This window comes from Chiloscyllium plagiosum, unplaced genomic scaffold (assembly GCF_037043375.1).
Source record: "Chiloscyllium plagiosum isolate Xiang-an unplaced genomic scaffold, Cpla_swu_hap1 HiC_scaffold_53X, whole genome shotgun sequence".
NCBI lineage: Eukaryota > Metazoa > Chordata > Chondrichthyes > Orectolobiformes > Hemiscylliidae > Chiloscyllium > Chiloscyllium plagiosum.
The window spans coordinates 17,592,583-17,615,384 of NW_028270191.1; the positions used below are offsets into that span (position 1 = coordinate 17,592,583).

General features: G+C 42.9%; 1 protein-coding gene across 2 annotated transcripts in view; it reads left to right on the forward strand.

The window, feature by feature from the left end:
- Positions 1-13,201: 13,201 nt before the first annotated feature.
- Positions 13,202-22,802, forward strand: part of cdk2 (cyclin dependent kinase 2) — a 30,098-nt gene continuing 20,497 nt past the window's right edge. Inside the window, exons 1-2 of one of the 2 annotated variants that reach the window (XM_043681876.2) lie at positions 13,202-13,377; positions 20,036-20,113. In XM_043681876.2, the coding sequence (XP_043537811.1) occupies positions 13,262-13,377; positions 20,036-20,113 (194 nt within the window). In that variant the 5' untranslated portion in view covers positions 13,202-13,261. The remainder of the gene's footprint in view (positions 13,378-20,035; positions 20,114-22,802) is intronic. The other variant, XM_043681875.2, reaches the window with a different exon arrangement.

Genomic DNA, 22,802 nt, shown 5'->3' on the forward strand with positions numbered 1-22,802 from the left:
GAAGGGTAGCGCACACAAGGTGACCATATGCATGGGATAAGTACAGGCAGAAATATGTTTCACAATGCTGTGTGATAGGTGTATTTATTTTGAAAGCTGCAAAGAACACTCAGTCCTTGCAGGATCCAAGTACTTGCAATGTGCAAATGCTGATTTGTTCATCTTTACAGGCACTGATGCTTAGTAGCAAATTAGGAGACTCAGGTTCACACCTGCTTTTGTGTTGCCGATTCCCCAATTTAAGTTTTCTCTTTGGGGAAAAATAGACTGAAAAACAAACACTTCCCAATAGCCAGTGAAGGAAAAGTTGAAGGGAAAGACATTAAAGGCCCTGAGGTATAGACCTCAACATGTGACAATGACAGAGGCTTAGGAATGTAGACCCTTTCAGTGTATGGCCCAAAATATCAGTAGAAAAGGGATTTCACATCAATCCAAAAAGAGCTTTTGCCAAATAATGTAAACCAGGAACATTCCAGGGTTAACCTCTCATCCGTGTTGACCTTGTTTGGACAGAGAAAAGTGTGCAAAATGTCTCAGCATCCCTGAACACTAGAAAGGAAAATCATTCAGTTCTTGCACCCAAGCACTATTCAGTGACCTCTGCTGAACAGTATCTATTTCTGAATATGGGGTATGTCTTGATTGGGCTTGTCTGTGGTGATCCATCTCTCTGTCAATTCCTCTCCTTGACTGATACCTGTGATATCAGTTTGCAAATTAAGCATGACACTGGAAGGAGCGAGTGAACAGCTGGTGCAGTCTATGGAACCACACCCAGAAATGAGATCGGACCTCCAGGAGAGAAGAGGATGAATTGGATTGGGTAGGGGAAATAAAGAAAAAAGAAATATTTCATTGAAATTAAACAAAAGACTTCTTTCACTGATTTCAGTGAATGCATCTATTCTGCTTAAAGATCAAGAGATGGGATAGCGCAGTTGCTTAATACTTGCTCTCTGAAGATACTTAAAAGAACATATACATTGGATGTTACTCCTGCCTCCAAGTCAGGAGGTGAAAACAAAGAAAGTAGTGATATAGAGTCATACAACACAGAAACAGACCCTTCGCTCAGCCATTCCATGCCGACCATGTTCCCAAACTATACTAGTCCCACCTGCCTGCATTTGGCCCGTATCCCTCCAAACATTTCGTAGTCATATACTTATCTAAATGTGTCTAAAATGTTGTAACTGTATCTGCATCCACCACTTTCTCTGGAAGTTCATTCCAAACACAAACCACTCTCTATGATTTGAAGAAGACTGAGAGAACTCTTCTGATGTCTTGGCCAACTCTTAACACTTATCATTCAATCAGCATCACTAAAATAACGGTCTGGTTACTCCATTTCTTAACATTACAATGGTAGCTACAGATGGAATCCTGGTGGTAGGTTTTGGTGGTGGTGGGGCACCTCACCACCTTCCTGCCTCTATCCTGGTTAAATTTGGGGCAGAAGGCTTGTGTGTGGCCTTCCTTCTATCCTTCCAGTTGAGACCCTTAAGTGGTCAATTATTACCCAGATAAGGGCATCGTCCCACCACAGCTGGTATTACCTGAGCAGTGGACATAGGCTTGCCATGCAGGGAGGACAATAAGCAAACAGTGGAGTGTCTGTTTGCTGGCTCTGGAGGAAGGCTTCATTCAAAGGCATTCATTGAGGGACTGAACATCAAGAAGAGGGAATCCACTGAGAGCCACTCCATGCCATCCCTGCAACCTCCATCCCTTTCTTGTGTTCCAATTGTAAGCCAGAGAACGTTTTCAGTTTTCACTTGCCATCTATGTACCAACCAAATTATGTGGGTAGTTTTGTTTTTTATGCCAGTGCTGTTCCCCCCCCCCCCCACCATTTACCAATGTAGAATTAACCCATCCACTTGTAAATGCAATTTGTTAGGCAGAAGGCTAAACAGGTTTATGACCGTGTCTCGGACAAACTTGTGCTTTAATCATTTCACTGTGCTGACACAAAATGAGCAGCATATCAGGAAGATTAAAGCCCATGAAAAGAATGCAAGACTGTTCAGCCACTTTTAATTAATGAAGTTGTGGTTTATACAGAAGACTAGCACATGTTTTCCAACCCTTTGGAAGTTTAGCTTCATTCAAGATTCCCCTGTCTTTTACTGAATGCACAAACTAATTTGAAGGTTTTGTTAAGTTACTTAATATTTTGATCAGGTTTTTGACAAGACAAAAGGTAGTTTTGCCATCAAAGATTAAGAGGATTTTGGAGTCTAACTTGTTCCTTGGTACCTTTGGTAACACAATTACATTCAACATTTAGGAATACAATCATAACAATGCAAAGAGCTGAGTCATTTTGAATTACCCTTTTCCTACAGACAGACTCAATCATGTTAAACTGTTCTAATATCAATGTAATCATTCGGTTTTGTTCTAACTGCTTAACCTTTGTCTAAATGTTTAGTTTCATATTCCTAATGATTGTGTGCCATCCTTTATTTACACCTAATTAATGCAAACACCTATTCACAAACCAATTGTTAACTTTTTGCTTTCAAGCCCACACAAACATTTATGAAGTATAGCACCCAAATTTCCATAAGGAATATAAGGAAAAATATATAAAAACTGACCTTTCTTGCATCATGCAAAGCATTGGTTTCCTGGATGCTGGTACTTTGTCAAATGGACATTCTGCATATATGAGTTTGGATAATGAATGTTAGCAAACTCTGATTTTTTTTCTTCATTGACAGGATGTGGGAGTCACTAGCTATTGCCAGTGTTTATTGCTTTATGATGGTCACCAGTGTTGTCCGTATCAGTTGTCATGCGCACTTTCCAGCAGGTCACTGGTTAATGATCAGGTTTACTTTAAGACACTTTAGGAGGATAATTGAAACACAATTTCCTCAAGAGTTCAATAAAAGGTCACACCCAAACATTAGTTTTTCCAACTCTGCTGTACATTTCAGATATTTTCTCTTTTGAAAACCTTGGAAAACGATAAGCCTTGAGGTCAGTTAATGATAATGATGAGTGCTTTATATATTCATAGGATATTTATCTGATCGATATCTGAACAGTGTTTAAAATAATTGGCTGATCTGATTGGTTTTGTCAGCCACAAGTTCTGTTGTTCAAATGATCTAACTGGTTGAAAATCCCTGATGCTAGTGGAAAAATCTGACAAGCTGTCCTGTTCAAACTCCTATGACCTGGAAAAGCTGATGCTTGGCATGTATATTGTTATTTCTTCTCTCTAGCCTAGCAAGGCCACTTCTAAAATGTCCTTCTGTCACCACTACTGAGATCAAGTATATGAGTGTCATACCTGAGACCATCCTGGCCTTGCACTTCAGCAGTATGTTCACAACTGAATCTTCAGGACATCAAAGGACATTCAGGACGCATACCGAGACGAACACCAACTGTGCCTGGAGGATCATCAACTCGGTGAAGGACGCTCTCTGGGCGGTCCGAAACCTGTTGATCTTCCAGCTGAAGGAGTTGACCTCGACTGAGTGTTGCAGACTGGCACATTCCAAGGTCCAGGACTATGTGTTGAGGGACGCGCTGATGCTTGGGGCAGCTGCTGCCAAGGCGCGGTGGGGAAAGACCACCATGTAACATTGCCTGCCTAAGAAGAACAGGGGGTCCACGCAGTCATTTGGGCTCTGCTGACGCCTCAGCTAAATATATGGACATATGATTGATAAACGTACAGACCTGTATATAAAAATGATAAATTCTGATCTCTGTATGTAAATGTTTACGTATGTATGGCATGACCAACTGTACAGACCATCAAATTATTTTATGAATAAAGTATATTTTTGAAATAAAAAAAATCTTCAGGACATCAAAAAAATCACTGCCTAATTCCATGCTCCAATGGAGAACAGCAGTGGGAAGAAGTAAAGTGAAACAAATTATGGGGAAAAACCAGCAATTTTCTGAGTGCACCTTCACTGTGCATGTGGAGTCAAAATTTTCAATGGGGAATTAAAACACAAATAGAAAAACAGGGAAATAAAGTGATCATAAAAATGGTGGGAAGATAATATGACATGTTTACCAGTAAATATCTCCGACTTAGAAATAAAACATTCAAGTTTATCTCAATCTAAATATTAGATAAAAATTCCTTTTTTACTTGGAATGTGGTGGCACTGGCAAGGTGGGATTTATGGTCTATCCCTATTCCTCAGAGGGCGTGATGAGTCAAGTGAATATAGTGTGGGACTGGTGATTTTCTGAAGCCTGACCATAAATGACCAAATTCAATTTCACAATTTGCCATGACAGGACGATTAGCTGTTTCCAGTACTATGACCACTAGGATTCTGCACGCACATTATATGTCAAAATCTGATCCAGCGTAACAATCCCAATTCGTGCTAATCCTTCCCAGTCCTAAAGTCTGGTGAGATTATCAGGATTGCAGGATGTTTCAAGTGTTATGACATTTACCCTTACAAGATCACAGGATAATTTTGGATGTAGAAAACCATTCAGCCAATTTTAGAGCCTCCAGACAACCAACCAGAATGACAGACAAGTTCCTTAACTGCAATACTCAGTGAATCTTAAATTATTCCAGGATTTTTGCCTCCATTAGAGTCCATTCCACATATTGAACACTTTTTGTGAAGAAGTGCTTATCAATTTCAGTCTAAAATTTCCATGTTATTACTTCTGAGACACCTTTTCTGACTCTTAAAATTTGATTTTCCAAATCCACTAATTCCATGCCCGTTACTATCAGAATATACTTCTTTAAGACCATCTTTCCGATGCCTCTTATTAAGGATGAAAATCACTTTTGCTCCAGCTTTTACTCAATATTCGAATCTTGAACATCAGGGATCCATCTTATGACTTTGTTTTCTACACTGCCTGCAAGATCTGAATGTGTCCCTCATGTTTCAAGGCCAGAACTAAATATAACACTCAAAATGTAGCCTCCCCTGAGCAATATACATCATGACCATGTCCCCTGATGAGCATTTACTGTTTTGACTGTATTGTTCACATTCTTCTGAATTTGTGTTTATCACTAATTTGACATATGAAACATTGATTCCAGGGCACAGCCTGTGGGTTCCACAAAGCATGGAACCACAAAATAATCAACCACTATTTGTGGTCCACTTTGACTCAGACCACCAAGGCTTTTCAATTTATATTTGGTCAATTGAAATTACTCATTAAGATAAATTCCCTCTTCACATACTCTATCTCTTCACAACATGTCCTGACCTGGGAGTGTAGAGCATACCATTATGTTAGCTTGCACTGTTTTCTTTTGTATTGGAATTATCCAGAGTCTTTAAGAATCCTGTTCAGAAGGAGGATTTTTGTCCCAAAATGCAGAATACAACAGAAAATAAAACAATTCCAAAAATATGCATGTCAACCCATTTCCACACTCACCCCATTTGTACCATTGCTTGGAACACAGTCAAGTTCATGATTCAACTCTTCGAGATGTGGGAATAGTTATGGATCAGGACAGAGCCCCTCAAAATATTTCAAGAAGGTAGCCCAGACCCTAACCTTTCTTGTTGTTTTAAGCAGGTGCAGAGTGGACATTCCAGGAGTGATGTAGGTAGCCCAACTACTCAGTTTTAAACAAAACAGAATTTATTTGTACACGAACAAAAGAAAACCAAATTTAGAATAACATAATTATTTGAAAACCCAATCGACTCCAACGCAACTTAATGATGCTGGTCCAAATACTTGCAACATCCCCATAAACACCCCCTTAGCAAAACAAAAGGTAAAATCAAACACAGGTTCTTACAGGTGAGAGATTGCAGAGAGAGAAAGGATCAACATGGAGCTGTTTCTTTGGGTCCAGCGCCCTGGAATGACCAGCAGCTGAAAACAAAAACAGCCAGACTGTTGAAGTCAAACCAAACCAAACCCTGAACTGGGAGAACTGGCCACTCCCCTTTCATTGTACAAGTCATAGAGTCATAGAGATGTACAGCATGGAAACAGACCCTTCGGTCCAACCTGTCCATGCTTACCAGATATCACAACCCAATCTAGTCCCACCTGCCAGCACCCAGCCCATATACCTCCAAACCCTTCCTATTCATATACCCATCCAAATACCTCTTAAACGTTGCAATTGTACCAGATTCCACCACATCCTCAGGCAGCTCATTCCATACATGTACCACCCTCTGTGTGAAAACGTTGCCCCTTAGGTCTCTTTTATATCTTTCTCCTCTCACCCTAAACCTATGCCCTCTAGCTCTGGACTCCCCAACCCCAGGGAAAATACTTTGTCTATTTATCCTATCCATGCCTCTCATAATTTTGTAAACCTCTATAAGGTCACCCCTCAGCCTCCGACACTCCAGGGAAAACAGCCCCAGCCTGTAGAGCCTCTCCCTGTAGCTCAGATCCTCCAACCCTGACAACATCCTTATAAATCTTTTCTGAACCCTTTCAAGTTTCACAACATTTTTCCGATAGAAAGGAGACCAGAACTGCATGCAATATTTCAACAGTGGCCTAACCAATGTCCTGTACAGCTGTAACATGACCTCCCAACTCCTGTACTCAATACTCTGACCAATAAAGGAAAGCATACCAAACGCCTTCTTCAGTATCCTATCTACCTGCGACTCCACTTTCAAGGAGCTAATAACCTGCACTCCAAGGTCTGTTTGTTCAGCAACACTCCCTAGGGCCTTACCATTAAGTGTATAAGTCCTGCTAAGATTTGCTTTCCCAAAATGCAGTACCTCACATTTATCTGAATTAAACTCCATCGGCCACTTCTCAGCCTATTGGCCCATCTGGTCCAGATCCTGTTGTAATCTGAGGTAACCCTCTTCGCTGTCCACTACACCTCCAATTTTGGTGTCACCTGCAAACTTACTAACTGTACCTCTTATGCACGCATCCAAATCATTTACTTAATAAGTAGAGGACCCAGCACCGATCCTTGTGGCACTCCACTGGTCACAGGCCTCCAGTCTGAAAAACAACCCTCCACCACTAGCCTCTGTCTTCTACCTTTGAGCCAGTTCTGTATCCAAATGGCTAGTTCTCCCTTTATTCCATGAGATCTAACCTTGCTAATCAGTCTCCCATGGGGAACCTTGTCAAACGCCTTACTGAAGTCCATATAGATCACATCTACTGCTCTGCCCTCATCAGTCCTCTTTGTTACTTCTTCAAAAAACTCAATCAAGTTTGTGAGACATGATTTCCCATGCACAAAGCCATGTTGACTATCCCGAATCAGTCCTTGCCTTTCCAAATACATGTACATCCTGTCCCTCAGGATTCCCTCCAACAACTTGCCCACCATCGAGGTCAGGCTCACCGGTCTATAGTTCCCTGACTTGTCCTTACCACCCTTCTTAAACAGTGGCACCACGTTTGCCAACCTCCAGTCTTCCGGCACCTCACCTGTGACTATTGATGATACAAATATCTCAGCAAGAGGCCCAGCAATCACTTCTCTAACTTCCCACAGAGTTCTCGGGAACACCTGATCAGGTCCTGGGGATTTATCCACCTTTAACTGTTTCAAGACATCCAGCACTTCCTCCTCTGTAATCTGGACATTTTGCAAGATGTCACTATCTATTTCCCTACAGTCTATATCTTCCATATCCTTTTCCACAGTAAATACTGATGCAAAATATTCATTTAATATCTCCCCCATTTTCTGTGGCTCCACACAAAGGCCGCCTTGCTGCTCTTTGAGGGGCCCTATTCTCTCCCTAGTTACCCTTTTGTCCTTAATATATTTGTAAAGCCCCTTTGGATTCTCCTTAATTCTATTTGCCAAAGCTATCTCATGTCTCTGTTTTGCCTTCCTGATTTCCCTCTTAAGTATACTCCTACTTTCTTTATACTCTTCTAAGGATTCACTCGATCTATCCTGTCTATACCTGACATATGCTTCCTTCTTTTCCTTAACCAAACCCTCATTTCTTTAGTCATCCAGCATTCCCTATACATCCCAGCCTTCCCTTTCACCCTGACAGGAATATACTTTCTCTGGATTGTTGTTGTCTCATTTCTGAAGGCTTCCCATTTTCCAGCCGTCCCTTTACCTGTGAACATCTGCCTCCAATCAGCTTTCGAAAGTTCTTGCCTAATACCGTCAAAATTGGCCTTTCTCCAATTTAGAACTTCAACTTTTAGATCTGGTCTCTCCTTTTCCATCACGATTTTAAAACGAATAGAATTATGGTCACTGGCCCCAAAGTGCTCCCCCACTGACACCTCAGTCACCTGCCCTGCCTTATTTCCCAAGAGTAGGTCAAGTTTTGCACCTTCTCTAGTAGGTACATCCACATACTGAATCAGAAAATTGTCATGTACACACTTAAGAAACTCCTCTCCATCTAAACCTTTAACACTATGGCAGTCCCAGTCAATGTTTGGAAAGTTAAAATCCCCGACCATAACTACCCTATTATTCTTACAGATAGCTGAGATCTCCTCACAAGTTTGTTTCTCAATTTCCCTCTGACTATTTGGGGGTCTATAATACAATCCCAATAAGGTGATGATCCCTTTCTTATTTCTCAGTTCCACCCAAATAACTTCCCTGGATGTATTTCTGGGAATATCCTCCTCAGCACAGCTGTAATGCTATCCCTTATCAAAAATGCCACTCCCCCTCCTCTCTTGCCTCCCTTTCTATCCTTCCTGTAACATTTGTATCCTGGAACATTAAGTTGCCAGTCCTGCCCATCCCTGAGCCATGTTTCCGTAATTGCTATGATATCCCAGTCCCATGTTCCTAACCATGCCGTGAGTTCATCTGCCTTCCCTGTTAGGCCCCTTTCATTGAAATAAATGCAGTTTAATTTATTAGTCCTACCTTGTCCCTGCCTGCCCTGACTGTTTGATTCACTTCTGTTCTCAACTGTACCAGTCTCAGATTGATCTCTTTATCTCCCTGGGTCACACCTCCCCCCCCCCCCCCCCCCCCCCCCACCTTACTAGTTTAAATCCTCCCAAGCAGTTCCAGCAAATTTCCCTGTCAGTATATTAGTCCCCTTCCAATTTAGGTGCAATCCGTCCTTCTTGTACAGGTCACTTCTACCCCAAAAGAGATTCCAATGATCCAAAAATGTGAATCCTTCTCCCATACACCAGCTCCTCAGCCATGCATTCATCTGCTCTATCCTCCTATTCCTGCCCTCACTAGCTCATAGCACTGGGAGTAATCCAGATATTACTACCCTTGAGGACCTCCTTTTTAAATTTCTACCTAACTCTCTGTAATCTCCCTTCAGAATCTCAACCTTTTCCCTTCCTATATCATTGGTTCCAATGTGGACAATTACCTCTTGCTGGCCCCTCTCCCCCATGAGAACATTCTGCACCCTCTCTGAGACATCCTTGATCCTGGCACCAGGGAAACAGCACACCATTCTGCTTTTTCTCTGCTGGCCACAGAAACGTCTGTCTGTACCTCGGACTACAGAATCCCCTGACACAATTGATCTCTTGGAAGCAGACGTACCCCTCGTTGCATTAGAGCTAGTCTCAATACCAGAAACTGGGCTGTTCGTGCTATGTTCCCCTGAGGATCCATCACCCCCTCCCTATTCCAAAACAGCATACCTGTATGAAATGGGTATATCCACAAAAAGACTCCTGCACTAGCTACCTACCTCTCTTACCCTTCCTGGAGTTAACCCATCTATGTGACTGTATCTGAGACCTTCCCCCCTTCCTATAACTGCCATCTATCACATACTGTTGCTGTTGCAAATTCCTCATTACTTCTATCTCTCTCTCCAACTGATTCACTCAATCTGATAAGATTCGCGTCCAACAGCATTTATGGCAGATATAATCCACAGTAATCCTTAAACTCTCTTTAAACTCCCACATCTGACAAGAAGTACATATCACTGCAACGGCCATTTTTGCTCCTTCACAATCTCCAGACCCAGAAAATAACACCGTCTTATTCCTCTACAAACTGCCCCAGGTTAAATTAATAGCTATGGCTTATATTTTAAGTTTAATCAAGAGACTTATCTCCAAAAACATATAATCAAGATTGAATCCACTGTACTCACTACTGCAGCCTTTCTCTTGGACAGACTTAAAACAACAATTAACTTATCTGATTCTGTGCTGTGACCTTCGCCCAACAGTTCCTCCAAGATTAGTTGTGAATTTCACTGTTTGTTAATTTTCCCAGATGCACACCGATGTCAAGCGATACACAAATTCAAACAGCAAAGGCGGTAACTGTGCAGGTTCTCTCTCTCTCTCTCCTGCACTGTACTCAGTGTTTTTCCCTCAGTGTGGGAAAAATAGGCAAAAATGAACATTTTAGGTATGAAAGAGTCCAATCACTAAGGGGAATGAGGGCACTTTCTCACAGGTCTTTTGAATTCTACCAATGAGATTACTTTGCTTGGGAGAAAAATAGTGCAGATACTGGAATCCAAAGTAGACAAACAGAAAGTTGGAAGAACATAGCAAGCTAAGCAGCATCAGGAGGTGGAGAAGTCGTCATTTTGGGTCAAGACCCTTCATCAGGATTACTCTGCTGTTGGCCACAGGATGATGGAAGATCTTCAGTTACGGTAGCTGATCAATTAAGCTCAGTTATTCTATTGAGTTAGTAATTCAGTTTTCAGGGCCTTTGAGTGTTGTATTTTACTCACATGAATACTCACTGAGTACATGGTGTGGCGAGTCCTCATGTAACTTATCCAATGTGATCTGTCTCATATGCTGCAGGCAAGGATGCCCTGAGGCATGGTACATTGGTGAGACCAAGCAGACGCTATAACAACGGTTGAATGGATACCACACAACAATCACCAGACAGGAGTGTTCCCTCCCATTTGGGGAACACTTCAGAGGTGCGGGACATTCAGCCTTGGACCTTCGGGTGACCATCCTCCAAGGCGGACTTCGGGACAAGCAACAACAGAGTGGCCGAACAGAAGCCAATAGCAAAGTTCGGTACCCATGGGGATGGCCTCAACAGGGACCTTGGGTTCATGTCACACTACAGGTGACCCCACTACACAATACACACACACGCACACACACCCACACACTCCTACATGCTGACACACCTATGCAAACCCTCCCTCACACACAAGCTCTCTCTCATGCACACACATTCATCCCCCATACTCACACTAACACACGCACCCTCTCACACATATCCCATCACACTCTCACACAAATTTAACCAAGCTTACACACACTCTATCACGTGTACTCACACCCACAAGCACACACATGCCCACTCAATCTGTCGCTCCTACATACACACACATATAAGCTTATGGGGTGAATCTGTTTCTGCAGAATTACATTTTATTTTGCTCAAAAACTGCATGAGTCCATGTAAAACTACACAGAGGGTTTGTCAGTCTGACATAGCAGTGGGACACAGACAGACTTCACACCTATTGTTTAAAAAGCTGAGCTATCTTGAGAATGTAATTTAAAAGAAGTTCTGGGATTTACATATCAAAGAACAGAAACCAGCATATCCCCATTATAAAAGATGAAAGTTTTAATCTAAGATTGTTTACTGGATCACATCTCCATGACACTGAACTCCTTTGGCTATAAATTCTGTGAGCATGATCTTAACCTCCACAACCGCCTGACGAAGGAGCAGTGTTCCGAAAGCTAGTGCTTCCAATTAAACCTGTTGGACTATAACGTGGTGTTGTGTGATTTTTAACTTTGTCTAGCAAAAGTTAGCAAATCCACCTTTTTGAACAGCTCTGCTTTTCTGAGGATCACTTGATCTTTTGGAAACAGTAAGTGAAGTATAAAACAGTTCCACTTTGGACCTCCAAGTTCCAAAAATTCACATGGTAAACTCTCTCCAGGCATTGTGCAAAACTACAATTTTTTACAGTTTTCATTTTAAAAACTGTGGTTCTTGAAAGAGTCCTAAATCACTATCAATACTAATAATGGGTCAAAAAAGCATTTATAGCAGCCAGTGTGCACTGGTAATGATTTTTGGCAACCGAAAATGTTCCATGACTCGGAGGTGCATGTTTTGTTCTGGGGTGGTCGAAGTTAAAAATCACACAACGCCAGGTTATAGTTCAACAGGTTTATTTGGAAGCACTAGTTTATGAAGGAGCAACGCTCCAAAAGCTAGTGCTTCTAGATGAACCTGTTGGACTATAACTTGGTGTTGTGTGATTTGAGAATGTTTCAGTTTATTCTCTCTCACTCAACATTTTGTGGCTTTAGGACAAATAAAGGCGGGCATCAAAAATAAGCCTTTAAAGTGAATGTCCATAATTTATCTTTTCAATAAGTTATGCGCTCCATCAGTATATTCTAATCCTTGGAAAGCTCCTTTCATGGGACAACTCGTTTGATGATCACATCCACTAATATCATTTATTGTATCCGTTGCTCCCGATGCGGTCTCCTCTACATTGGGGAGACTGGGCGCCTCCTAGCAGAGCGCTTTAGGGAACATCTCCGGGACACCCGCACCAATCAACCACACCGCCCCGTGGCCCAACATTTCAACTCCCCCTCCCACTCTGCCGAGGACATGGAGGTCCTGGGCCTCCTTCACCGCCGCTCCCTCACCACCAGACGCTTGGAGGAAGAACGCCTCATCTTCTGCCTCGGAACACTTCAACCCCAGGGCATCAATGTGGACTTCAACAGCTTCCTCATTTCCCCTTCCCCACCTCACCCTAGTTCCAAACTTCCAGCTCAGCACTGTCCCCATGACTTGTCCAGACTTGGCCGACCTGCCTATCTCCTTTTCCACCTATCCACTCCACCCTCTCCTCCCTGACCTATCACCTTCATCCCCTCCCCCACTCACCCATTGTACTCTATGCTACTTTCTCCCCACCCCCACCCTCCTCTAGCTTATCTCTCCACGCTTCAGGCTCACTGCCTTTATTCCTGATGAAGGGCTTTTGCCCGAAACGTCGATTTCGAAGCTCCTTGGATGCTGCCTGAACTGCTGTACTCTTCCAGCACCACTAATCCAGAAGATGATGATACTCGCAGCTTGAACTTCCTGGACCAATGGTATAGGATGTGGGTGGGACTGAAGGAGCGCGGGAAAAGCAGTGTCATGGCGCGGTGCTGAATGTTACTTTGTTACGGTTTCTGTCTGTTCCGCAATCTCGGCTGGAAAGTCACCATCGTTTCCCTTTAGACCAGAGCCGTTGATCGTCTCGCGAGGGACGAACTGAAGAGCAAAGGCTGGCAGGAGGAGGAGGAGGAGGAGGAGGTGGGGGAAGATAGAGAGAGAGAGAGGATGGACAGTTTCCAGAAAGTCGAGAAGATCGGAGAAGGGACGTATGGTGTGGTATATAAAGCCAAAAATAAAGACACTGGTGAAGTGGTGGCCCTGAAGAAAATTCGACTAGACACGTGAGTGGCGGGGTTCTTTTGAAAGTTTGTGAGCGACCGATAGCGAGATTATTAAACCGGCATATACGGGTCTTGGCGCAGGCACAAAAGATCTAGCAGGATGCAACCACTTTTATGTTTTGTTGGCGCTGGTTAAGACTGCTATAGTTTTGCGTAAACTTTTTATCCACGGGAGGAGTTATAGTTTTTTAAAAAAATAAACATTAGATTCTGCACGCGTTTACTGCCCGAATTCTGTAACTTCCTGAAATACAGATTGTGTTAATGGTGGCGACAGGCCTTGTAATGTGTACGACTGATCTTGTAACAACAGAGGGAGTGGAGAATTAAGAGTTATTGATGATCGAGGCAGTCATCCAATCTGCTTTCCCCATGATGCCAAGACTTTAGGTACTCCTTAATGTCCGCTGCACACTGATTTGACTAAAGTTTTTGATTCATTTTTCTGATTCCTATCATGACTTGTACAGTAGTACAGCTGTGTACTGCACGCCATTGAGGAAAATCTTCAGGTTTGATTCTCTACTGACTGAGCTTAATCTTCGCTCAGGTAGTAATGAGGGGCACTATGATTAACCTGAAGGGGTCTTGAGATAGCAACAGAAGACGTTAGCCTGAATTCCAACACCAACAAAGTAGGCAAAAATCCACTGGCACGATACAATTGTAATAGTTTTTAATATTTACAGTATACAGTCCATGTTTTGATGATGGAAGCTGAATCACTGAATATGTTTAACAAAGAAGTAGATTTTTTAGGCACTGAAGGTGACAAGGGCATAGGGCAAGAGCAGGAGTATGGCATTGAGATACAGAATCAGTCATGGTCACATTGAATGATGGACAGAGCTCAATGGGCCAAATGACCAATCTTGCTCCTGTTTTCCATGTTTTGTTCATACGTCATCATGAGCAATCACTTGCTAATGAGTATGATTGTTCACCTAGGAATTCTGTGTCATTGGTAATGAGTTCCTTTGTGGCTGATGGGCCCAATCCTAGAGCCACATCTCCAAGCAAACATTTGGCAAGTATTTTCGGAAATGGAAATGGTCTTCGGTCTCATTGTTGTTCGATGTGGGGTTGCCACCCTGTAAGTCCTCAACATTGAATCCAGACCCTATGAAGTCCACACAGAGGAAGTACTGAGAGTGGGACAGGCACAAAATACTGGATGGGAGACTCTACCAAAAGTGGCTCAATAGCAGCAGTACTACTGACCAAGCTGGTTGGGTCCTAAAGGACATAGCTGCTAGACTGGGTCTACGGAAGGTGATGACCAAACCAATAAGAATGAAAAACATACTTGACCTCATCCTTAGCAATCTGCTGGCTGCAGACACACCTGTCCATGACAGTGTTGGTAAGAGTGACCACCACACTGTCTTTGTGGAGGTGAAGTCTCACCACATTGACAATAACTTCAATTGTGTTGTGTGGCACTATCACTGTGCTAAATGGGACAGACTTCAAACAGATCTAGCATCTCAAGACTGGGCATCCATGAGGTGCTGTGAGCCATTAACAGCAGTAGAATCGTACTCTAGTGCAATCTGTAACCTCGTGGCCTGCTTTATCTCCCACTCAACCATTACCATCGAGCCAGGGATCAACTCTGGTTCAATGGAGAGTGCAGGAGGGCATGCCAGGAGCAGCAGCAGTCATTCCTGAAAATGAGGTGTCAACCTGGTGAAGCCATCAAACAGCATAAGCAAGTGATAGACAGAGCTAAGTGATCCCACAAGCAACGGATCAGATCTAAGCTCGGCAATCCCACCAAATCCAACTCTCGTGGAGGAGGAGGCTCCACAAATATCCCCATCCTCATTGGAAGACCCAACACGTCATTGCAAAAGTTAAGACTGAAGCATTCACAATAATCTTCAGCCAGAAGTGGCAAGTGGATGTTCAGTTGGGAATATTGCCATCTCTGATCATGCAGCAGTATAATTAATGGTTAAGCTTAAGGGTGATGCAATGGGCTCACGGTACTGATGATTAGATCCCTTCATTCTCAAGGACAGCAAGTTTGTACAATATCTCTCTAGGAGTGTGAAGCTTTTTTAGCCACCAACTCTGGTACAGCTGGTAATCCGTCCGTTGTTTGGGAGACTATTAAGGCCTATGCTAGAGGGATAGTTACCTCATACTCTGCCAGCCAGAAGTGACGGAAGGGAGTGCAGCAGTGTCTGCTTGAGGCATGATTGAAGGCAGTTGAGACGGCATATTACAGTAGATCATCACTGACTGAGCTGCAGCGGATCATAGCCCTTCGATTCACCTTAAACTTCATGCTTACGCATACAGCCAGGAAGGAACTTTCCTTTACAAAGCAGAGGCTGTTTAAGCATGGTGATAGGGTGGGTAAATATTTGGCATGTCTGCTTAGGAAGAAGAATACCTCCCAGTCTATTGCTTCTATTAGGGAAGGGAATGGGACTCTTTTGATGGTAAAAATATCAATGAGGCATTTCAGAGGTTTTACTCTGAACTTTACCAGTCTGAATGCTGTGAGGACAGATGGGATAAGATGGAGTCTTTTTTTTAGGAATTTGGATCTTCCCGGTATGACTGCTGAGCAGGCGTCTCTCCTTAGTGCTCCGTTAACAGCTGAAGAGATCCAGGAGGCAGTGAGGCAGCTTCAAAGTGGAAAGGCACCCGGCTCTGATGGCTGGCCCAGTGAGTTTTATAAAGAATTTGTAAACATACTGTTAGGGCCGATGCTCGACATTTATAACTATTCATTTAGTTGGGATTGCCTCCCGCCATCCTTGAGAGAGGCTAATATTTGTCTTATCTTCAAGAAAGGGGAGGACTCTGGTTCTTACAGACCCATCTCGCTTTTAAACTCTGATTTTAAAATTTTATCAAAGACTCTGGAATTGAGGTTGGAAAGGTTGCCCTCTATTGTAAAGAAGGATCAGATGGGCTTTATAAAGATCTTCTAATAATGTTAGGAGGTTGCTGTGCCAGCAGCGATTGGTTCAAGGGTTGGTGGTCTCCTTGGATGGGGAGAAAGCATTTGATTGGGTGGAATGGCCACATCTTTTTTATACTCTGGAGCGGTTTGGCCTGGGTGAAGTGTTTACTAGATTGGTAAGGATTCTCTGGCAGCGGTTCTCACCAATGGTATAAGGTCTGCTAATTTTAACACTGGTAGGGGCAGTCGGCAAGGCCGCCCCCTTTCACCTTTGCTTTTCACATTGGTGATTGAGCCATTGGCGGAGGCCATTCGTGGGGACCCTAATATAGCTGCCCCAAAGGTGGGGTCGAAGGTGCTTGAGATCGCATTATATATGGATGATGTTCTCATTTTTCTTTCGAACCCGGCAGTTTCTGTGCCCTGTTTGATACGGTGTATTAGTTCGTTTGACTTTTTCTCAGGTTACAAGATCAATTTTTCAAAGTTGGACGCTATGCCTATGGAGGGGTCTTAGGGGAATTCTGGACGTTGAAGGTGGGCACAGGGAAGCTTTAAGGGGGCACAGGGAAGCTTTCTTTATTTGGGTCTCTCTGTTACCCCCAGTTTTGATCAGTTATTCAAGGCTAATTTTATTTATTTGTTTCACAAGATTAAACAAGACCGTCAAAGATGGGAGGCCCTTCTAATATCATGGCTAGGTCGAATTGCTCTTATTGAAATGCATGTTCTTTCTCGCTTATTATACCCTCTGTGGATGCTTCCCTTGCTTTTTCTGAGACAAACGTTTCGGAAATTAAATGATTGGTTTAGTTCTTTTATTTGGCGCTATAAGTGGCCCCTTATCAAGCTTACAAAATTGCAAATGCTCCAGGAGTTGGGAGGAGTGGATCTCCTGGATGTCAGAAGATATCAGTTGAGCTCCCTTCTATTTTTTGAGTGATTGGGCCTGTGAGGACTCAGCATCGATGTGGTTGGACATTGAGGCCTCCCAGGCAGAGTGTCCTCTTATTAACCTGTTGTTTATGGACAAAGTGAAGATAGTTGCAGAACACTGCTGCAATCCAATAATTATTAACACTGTCAAAGCATGGAGGGCAATGAGACAGATGGAGGGTAATATGTCTAAAACATCTTTCCATACTCCCATAGTCGGTATGCCACATTTCCGGCCAGGAACAGTGGATCCCGGGTTTACGTCCTGGGCAGATAGGGGAGTCTCTTGTTTGGGTGACCTGTTTGAAGATGAAACATTAACATCATTTGATCAAATAACTCGTAAGTAAGGATTATCGAGTCAGGGCCTCTTCCGTATTTTTCAGATCAGAGATTTTGTCCGAAAGGAGACCATGCTTTTGACTGAGTGTTATAGATCTGATACGGAAAAGAGGGTGCTTCAGGCTAGGATCACTCTTTCAGTGAGTACTGTCTATCATTTGTTGGGGGGAGGTTCCTCGGGTGACATTGAGCGATAATGGAAGGTCTGGGAGAGAGAGGTAGGGGTGGAGATCACTCCCGAAACATGGGAGGACATTTGTAAGAATGTGAGGTAGAGTTTGATATGTAGCAGGACCCCTGCTATGCAGTTAAAGATTCTTCATTGGGCTCATCTGGCCCCAGATGGTCTTGCAAAATTTAAGCAGGAAGCACCTTCAATGTGCCCCAAATGTAAAATAAATATAGGTACCCTCACACCCATCGTTTGTGATCTTGCCACAGGCTCCGTGTATACTGGAGTGCTGTAGCAGGAATAATAGAGAGGGTCTTGGGGACCGAAGTCAAGGTGGACCCTGTTTCTCTTCTCCTGAGTTTGCTGAATTTATCTCCCTTACCTATACATGGGAGAAGGCTTTTTAGCATCCTCACTTTTTGTGTGAGGAAGAACATTCTGATGTGCTGGGTATCTGAGAACCCCCCGGGTCTGTCGGGGTGGCATAAGTTAATTATGGAACACATTCCTTTGGACTTTCTTACAAATATGGTGCACCAGAAAACGGACAATTTTTACAAGACATGGCAGCCCTTTTTGAATTATTTGGAAGCAAATCTGTCTGCCATTTTAATTAGTGCTTTTGTCTAGCCACAGTGGTTTGGTTTAGTAAGCCTAATGTCCTGAAAGGAAGAATTTAGAGCAAACGTAATAATTGATGCCCTCGAAGGTTGAGAGCTATGGTCTTGTTACGCTGAGCAGCGTTATTTACTTATTTATTTATTGATGTGTAATGAGTGTAGTTGTGAGTTCTTTTAGTATAGTAGTTGGTTTGTTGTTTATTGTTGTTGTTGTTACACTGTTTCCACGTTTTTGTATTTTATAATTTTGTAAAAGAAATTTTTTTTCAATAAAAATATCTTTAAAAAAACTAGAGTCTGTGGCAGTTGCTCGGTTGGGGATGAAAATCTCCCCAAGTTGAAGTCATACCTATCACAGAGGAAGATGGTTGTGGATGTTGGAGGTCAGTCATCTCAGCTCCAGGACATATCTGTGGGAGTTCTTCAGGGTAGTGTTCTAGGCCCAACCATTTCCAGCTGCTTCATCAATGACCTTCCCTCCATTATAAGGTCCAAAGTGGGGTTGTTCACCGATGATTGATTGCACAATGTTCAGTATCATTCATGACTTCTCAGATACTGAAGCAGTCCATGTTCAAAAATGCAACAAGATCTGTACAATATTCCAGACTTGGGCTGACAAGTGGCAAGTAACATTTGCGCCACACAAATGCCAAGCAATGACCATCTCCAACAAGAGACAATCTAACTGTTGATCTTGATATTCAATGGTGTTACCATCAGTGAGTCCTTCACTATCAACGTCCTTGAGGTCAACGTTGACCAGAAACTCAACTGAAAAGTTTGAAAACATGTACCAACAGATTTTAAAAGCAGCTTCTTCCCCAGTTATCAGACTTATGAACAAACTTCTCATATATTACCCCATGTTGTAACAACTGCTCCCACCGTCCCCTGGACTAGGAGGTGGTAAAATGATTGATTGGATCACTGCTGCCAACATCCCTGAGTACTGTCAACAATGTCATTATACTACCCAGAATATCCATTCAGACAAACCTCCTTTAGGTCACAATGAACTAACTTAAAGGTTTCAGGATTATTTGCTTCAGATACCCTCTCTGTGTAGAAGTCCATTTCACATATTCGCTGCCACATATCCTGACACAACATTGTCTTGTAGATGAGAATTGAAACTGTATCCTGGTGTACTTGCCCATAACAATGTGTGTAGAAGAGAGAGGATTTCTCCCAGTGTCTTGCTCAAAATTCCTCCCTCATTTAACACCACAAAAAATAGGTGCGTAGCAACACGTGTGCTGCACAGTCCCAGTGTGACTCTCAATCTGATGCACAGTCCCACACAGGTACAGTAAACAATCCAACACATGCGCAACACACCGTCTGACACAGCCACGACAGAGTCCAACACATGGTCCCGTGCACAGACCCACACAGGCATGGGCACCCAGCCTTTGATATAGTTTCATTGTAAGCTGCTTTAAAAAGGTGGTGCAGAGTTAGCAGGTGTTGTAATTCCACTTCTTTCATGTAAAGTAATCTGAGAATATTGAGACTTTGACAGAAAGGTCAATATTGTCTTGTTGATAGCTGTCAGGATCCATTTATTTGGCATATGAAAAAGCTTACAGTTTTTTGTCTCTCTTTTTGGTTATGCTATGTAGTAAATCATTGTCTTACAAACTGCTTTTGCATGCTGTCTTTCAGGGAAACTGAGGGGGTGCCAAGTACGGCCATACGAGAAATCTCCCTTCTGAAGGAACTCAGCCATCCCAACATTGTCGAGTAAGGACTTTTTTTTTGTGTTGTGTGGTTAAATGAAACATTGCCTGTAAAGCGGGTCTTTACATTTTTATAGCATGTAATGAATTCCCTCAAACATCTAAAAGCACTTTACACATAGTAAGCTCTTCATGACATGGGGGAATGAGGCAGCCATTTTGCAAAAGTAAGATTGTACAGCAGTGGGGGAAATGTGTGCGATAAGATCATACTAAGAGCAGTAAAGAGCTGAATATTTGCGCAAAAATCACACTAGCGCTAAATGAGCTGAATATATGCACTCATTAAGATCATGCTGGCAGCAGTGAGCTGAAATTTGCGCAAAGATTGCATTGAGGTAAATACTTGAGCAAAGTAAGCTTGTCCTGTTGTCGGCTGTCTGGGATTCTGTGCTGCCTTGAGATCCATTTCTATGGTCAGCACTAATGGTTTCTGAGTGGATGTAGATTCTATGGCATTTTAACTAGAAGTTCACATATATTTATGTCAATAGAAAAATGTAACAGCAGCAAATTCCTAAACTTACAAAGTCACCACATTTACGAGAGAAGAAACGGAGCAATAACAAAATGGAAAAGCCAGACCTGGAGGAACTGGCCAAATGCACCAGCAAGCAATCTGGTGTTTGAAACTTTTATCGCCTTACTTGACGATGCAAAGAAGTCCTTTTAAAAAGAAAGATTATTACTCCTAAATATGTGCCATTAAGTTTGGGGTGATTAGGAGGTTCTAGTTTTGTGCAATTTTAGTTGAAGCAATAGTGGAGGTCTGAACCACACCATCCTCATGCCTGGAAACAGACCCCCATTTTCATGCTGCCCTGCATGCTACACCAGTCCATCAATAACTGGTGATCTGAAGAACTGCAGTAGGCAGGCAGGTAACATGTGGCAGAAGGAGTGGTCAAGCAGGGAGGTGAAATTCCTGTTTAAACAGGGAAGCAGAATAATAAGGTCAAAGCTGTCTGTACATTCTGTTTTTTTTGGACCTGTTCATGTCTTTGCTTTTTGTGATTGATGGAGTGTAGCTTTAGTAAACCATTGTACATCTATCTCTCACCTGTTCTTAAAAGAACTGTGACTTGAAACTTGAGTCTGGTTGCATCCTGTACAGTTGTTCTGAAGCAGGACTGGAATGTGCTTCCAAATAGGTGGATACACTGTACCTGTGCTGTTAATTGGGGACACATTGTGAGCATGTGCAGCCTGCCAGAACATTTAGCAGCCTAGTTTTAAAAGCAATAAATTCCTACACTGTCACTTCCCTAATGGAAAAATTTAGGTGAACATCAAACTTTATCCTCTAACAAGGAGGCAATGGCCTAGTGGTATTATCACTAGACTATTAATCCAGAAACTTTGGGACCCAGGCTCGAATCCAGCCGTGGCAGATGGTGGTATTTAAATTTTAAAAACTGGAATTGAAAATCCACTGATGACCATGGATCTATTGTCGATTGTCAGAAAAACTCATCTGGTTCACTAATGTCCTTTAGGGAAGCAAACTGCCATCCTTACCTGGTCTGGACTACCTGGTCAGATCCACAGATGTAGTTGACTCTCAAAGTCCTCTGAAATGGCCCAGGAAGTGACTCTGTTGTATCAATCACTATGACGTTTCAACAAAGAAGTGAAACAGATGGACCAACTGACATTGGCCTAGGCACCAGAAAAGACAATGGCACAAACAGCCCTTGCAAAGTTGTCCTTACTGATATGGGGCTCGTGCCAAAATTGGGAGAGCTGTCTCCCAGGGTAATTAAGCAACAGCCTGACATTGTCTGTAAGGTATGATTTTATGAGGATGACTATATCCTTGACACCATCATCACCATCCCTGATTTTCTCACCAACGGGACAGACCAAGCAGTAGTGGCACATTGACTCAGAGGGCAACTCTCTTCCAACTGTATACAATGTTCAACCTCAATCCATGAAGTCTCATGGCTTCAGGTTAAGCATGGGCAAGGAAAACTCCTACTGATCTACCATGTACTGTCCTCCCTTGGCTGATGAATCAATGCCCCACCATGTTGAACAATACTTGGAGGAAGCACTGAGGATGGCAAGGGCACAGAATGTACTCTGGGTGAGGGATTTCAATATCCAGCACCGAGTGGCTTGGCAGCAATACTACTGATTGAGCTAGTCAGGTCATAAAGGACATAGCTGCAAGACTGGGTCTGTGGCAGGTAGTGAGGGAACCAACAAGAGGGAAAAATAAACCTGACCTCATCCTTACCAATCTGCCCTCAGCTCCAGATGCATCTGTCTATGACCGCATCATGTCAGAGTGACCACCACACAGTCATTGTGTGAATGGAATCCCACTCACGTTGAGAATACTCTCCATCATACTGTGTGGCACTATCACTGTGCTAAATGAGCCGGACTTCAAACAGATCTAGCAATTCAAGACTGGGCATCCATGAGGCACTGTGGGCTATCAACAGCGACAGAATTGTACTCCAGCACAATCTGTAACCTCCTAGCCTGGTGTATCTCACACTCAACCATTACCATCGAGCCGGGGATCAATGCTGGTTCAATGGAGAGTGCAGGAGGGCATGGCAGGAGCAGCAGAAGCTACAGGCATACCTAAAAATGAGGTGTCAATCTGGTGAATCTTACAAAACAGGACTACTTGCATGTCAAACAGCAAGTGATATGAAGAAATCAGCAATCCCACAACT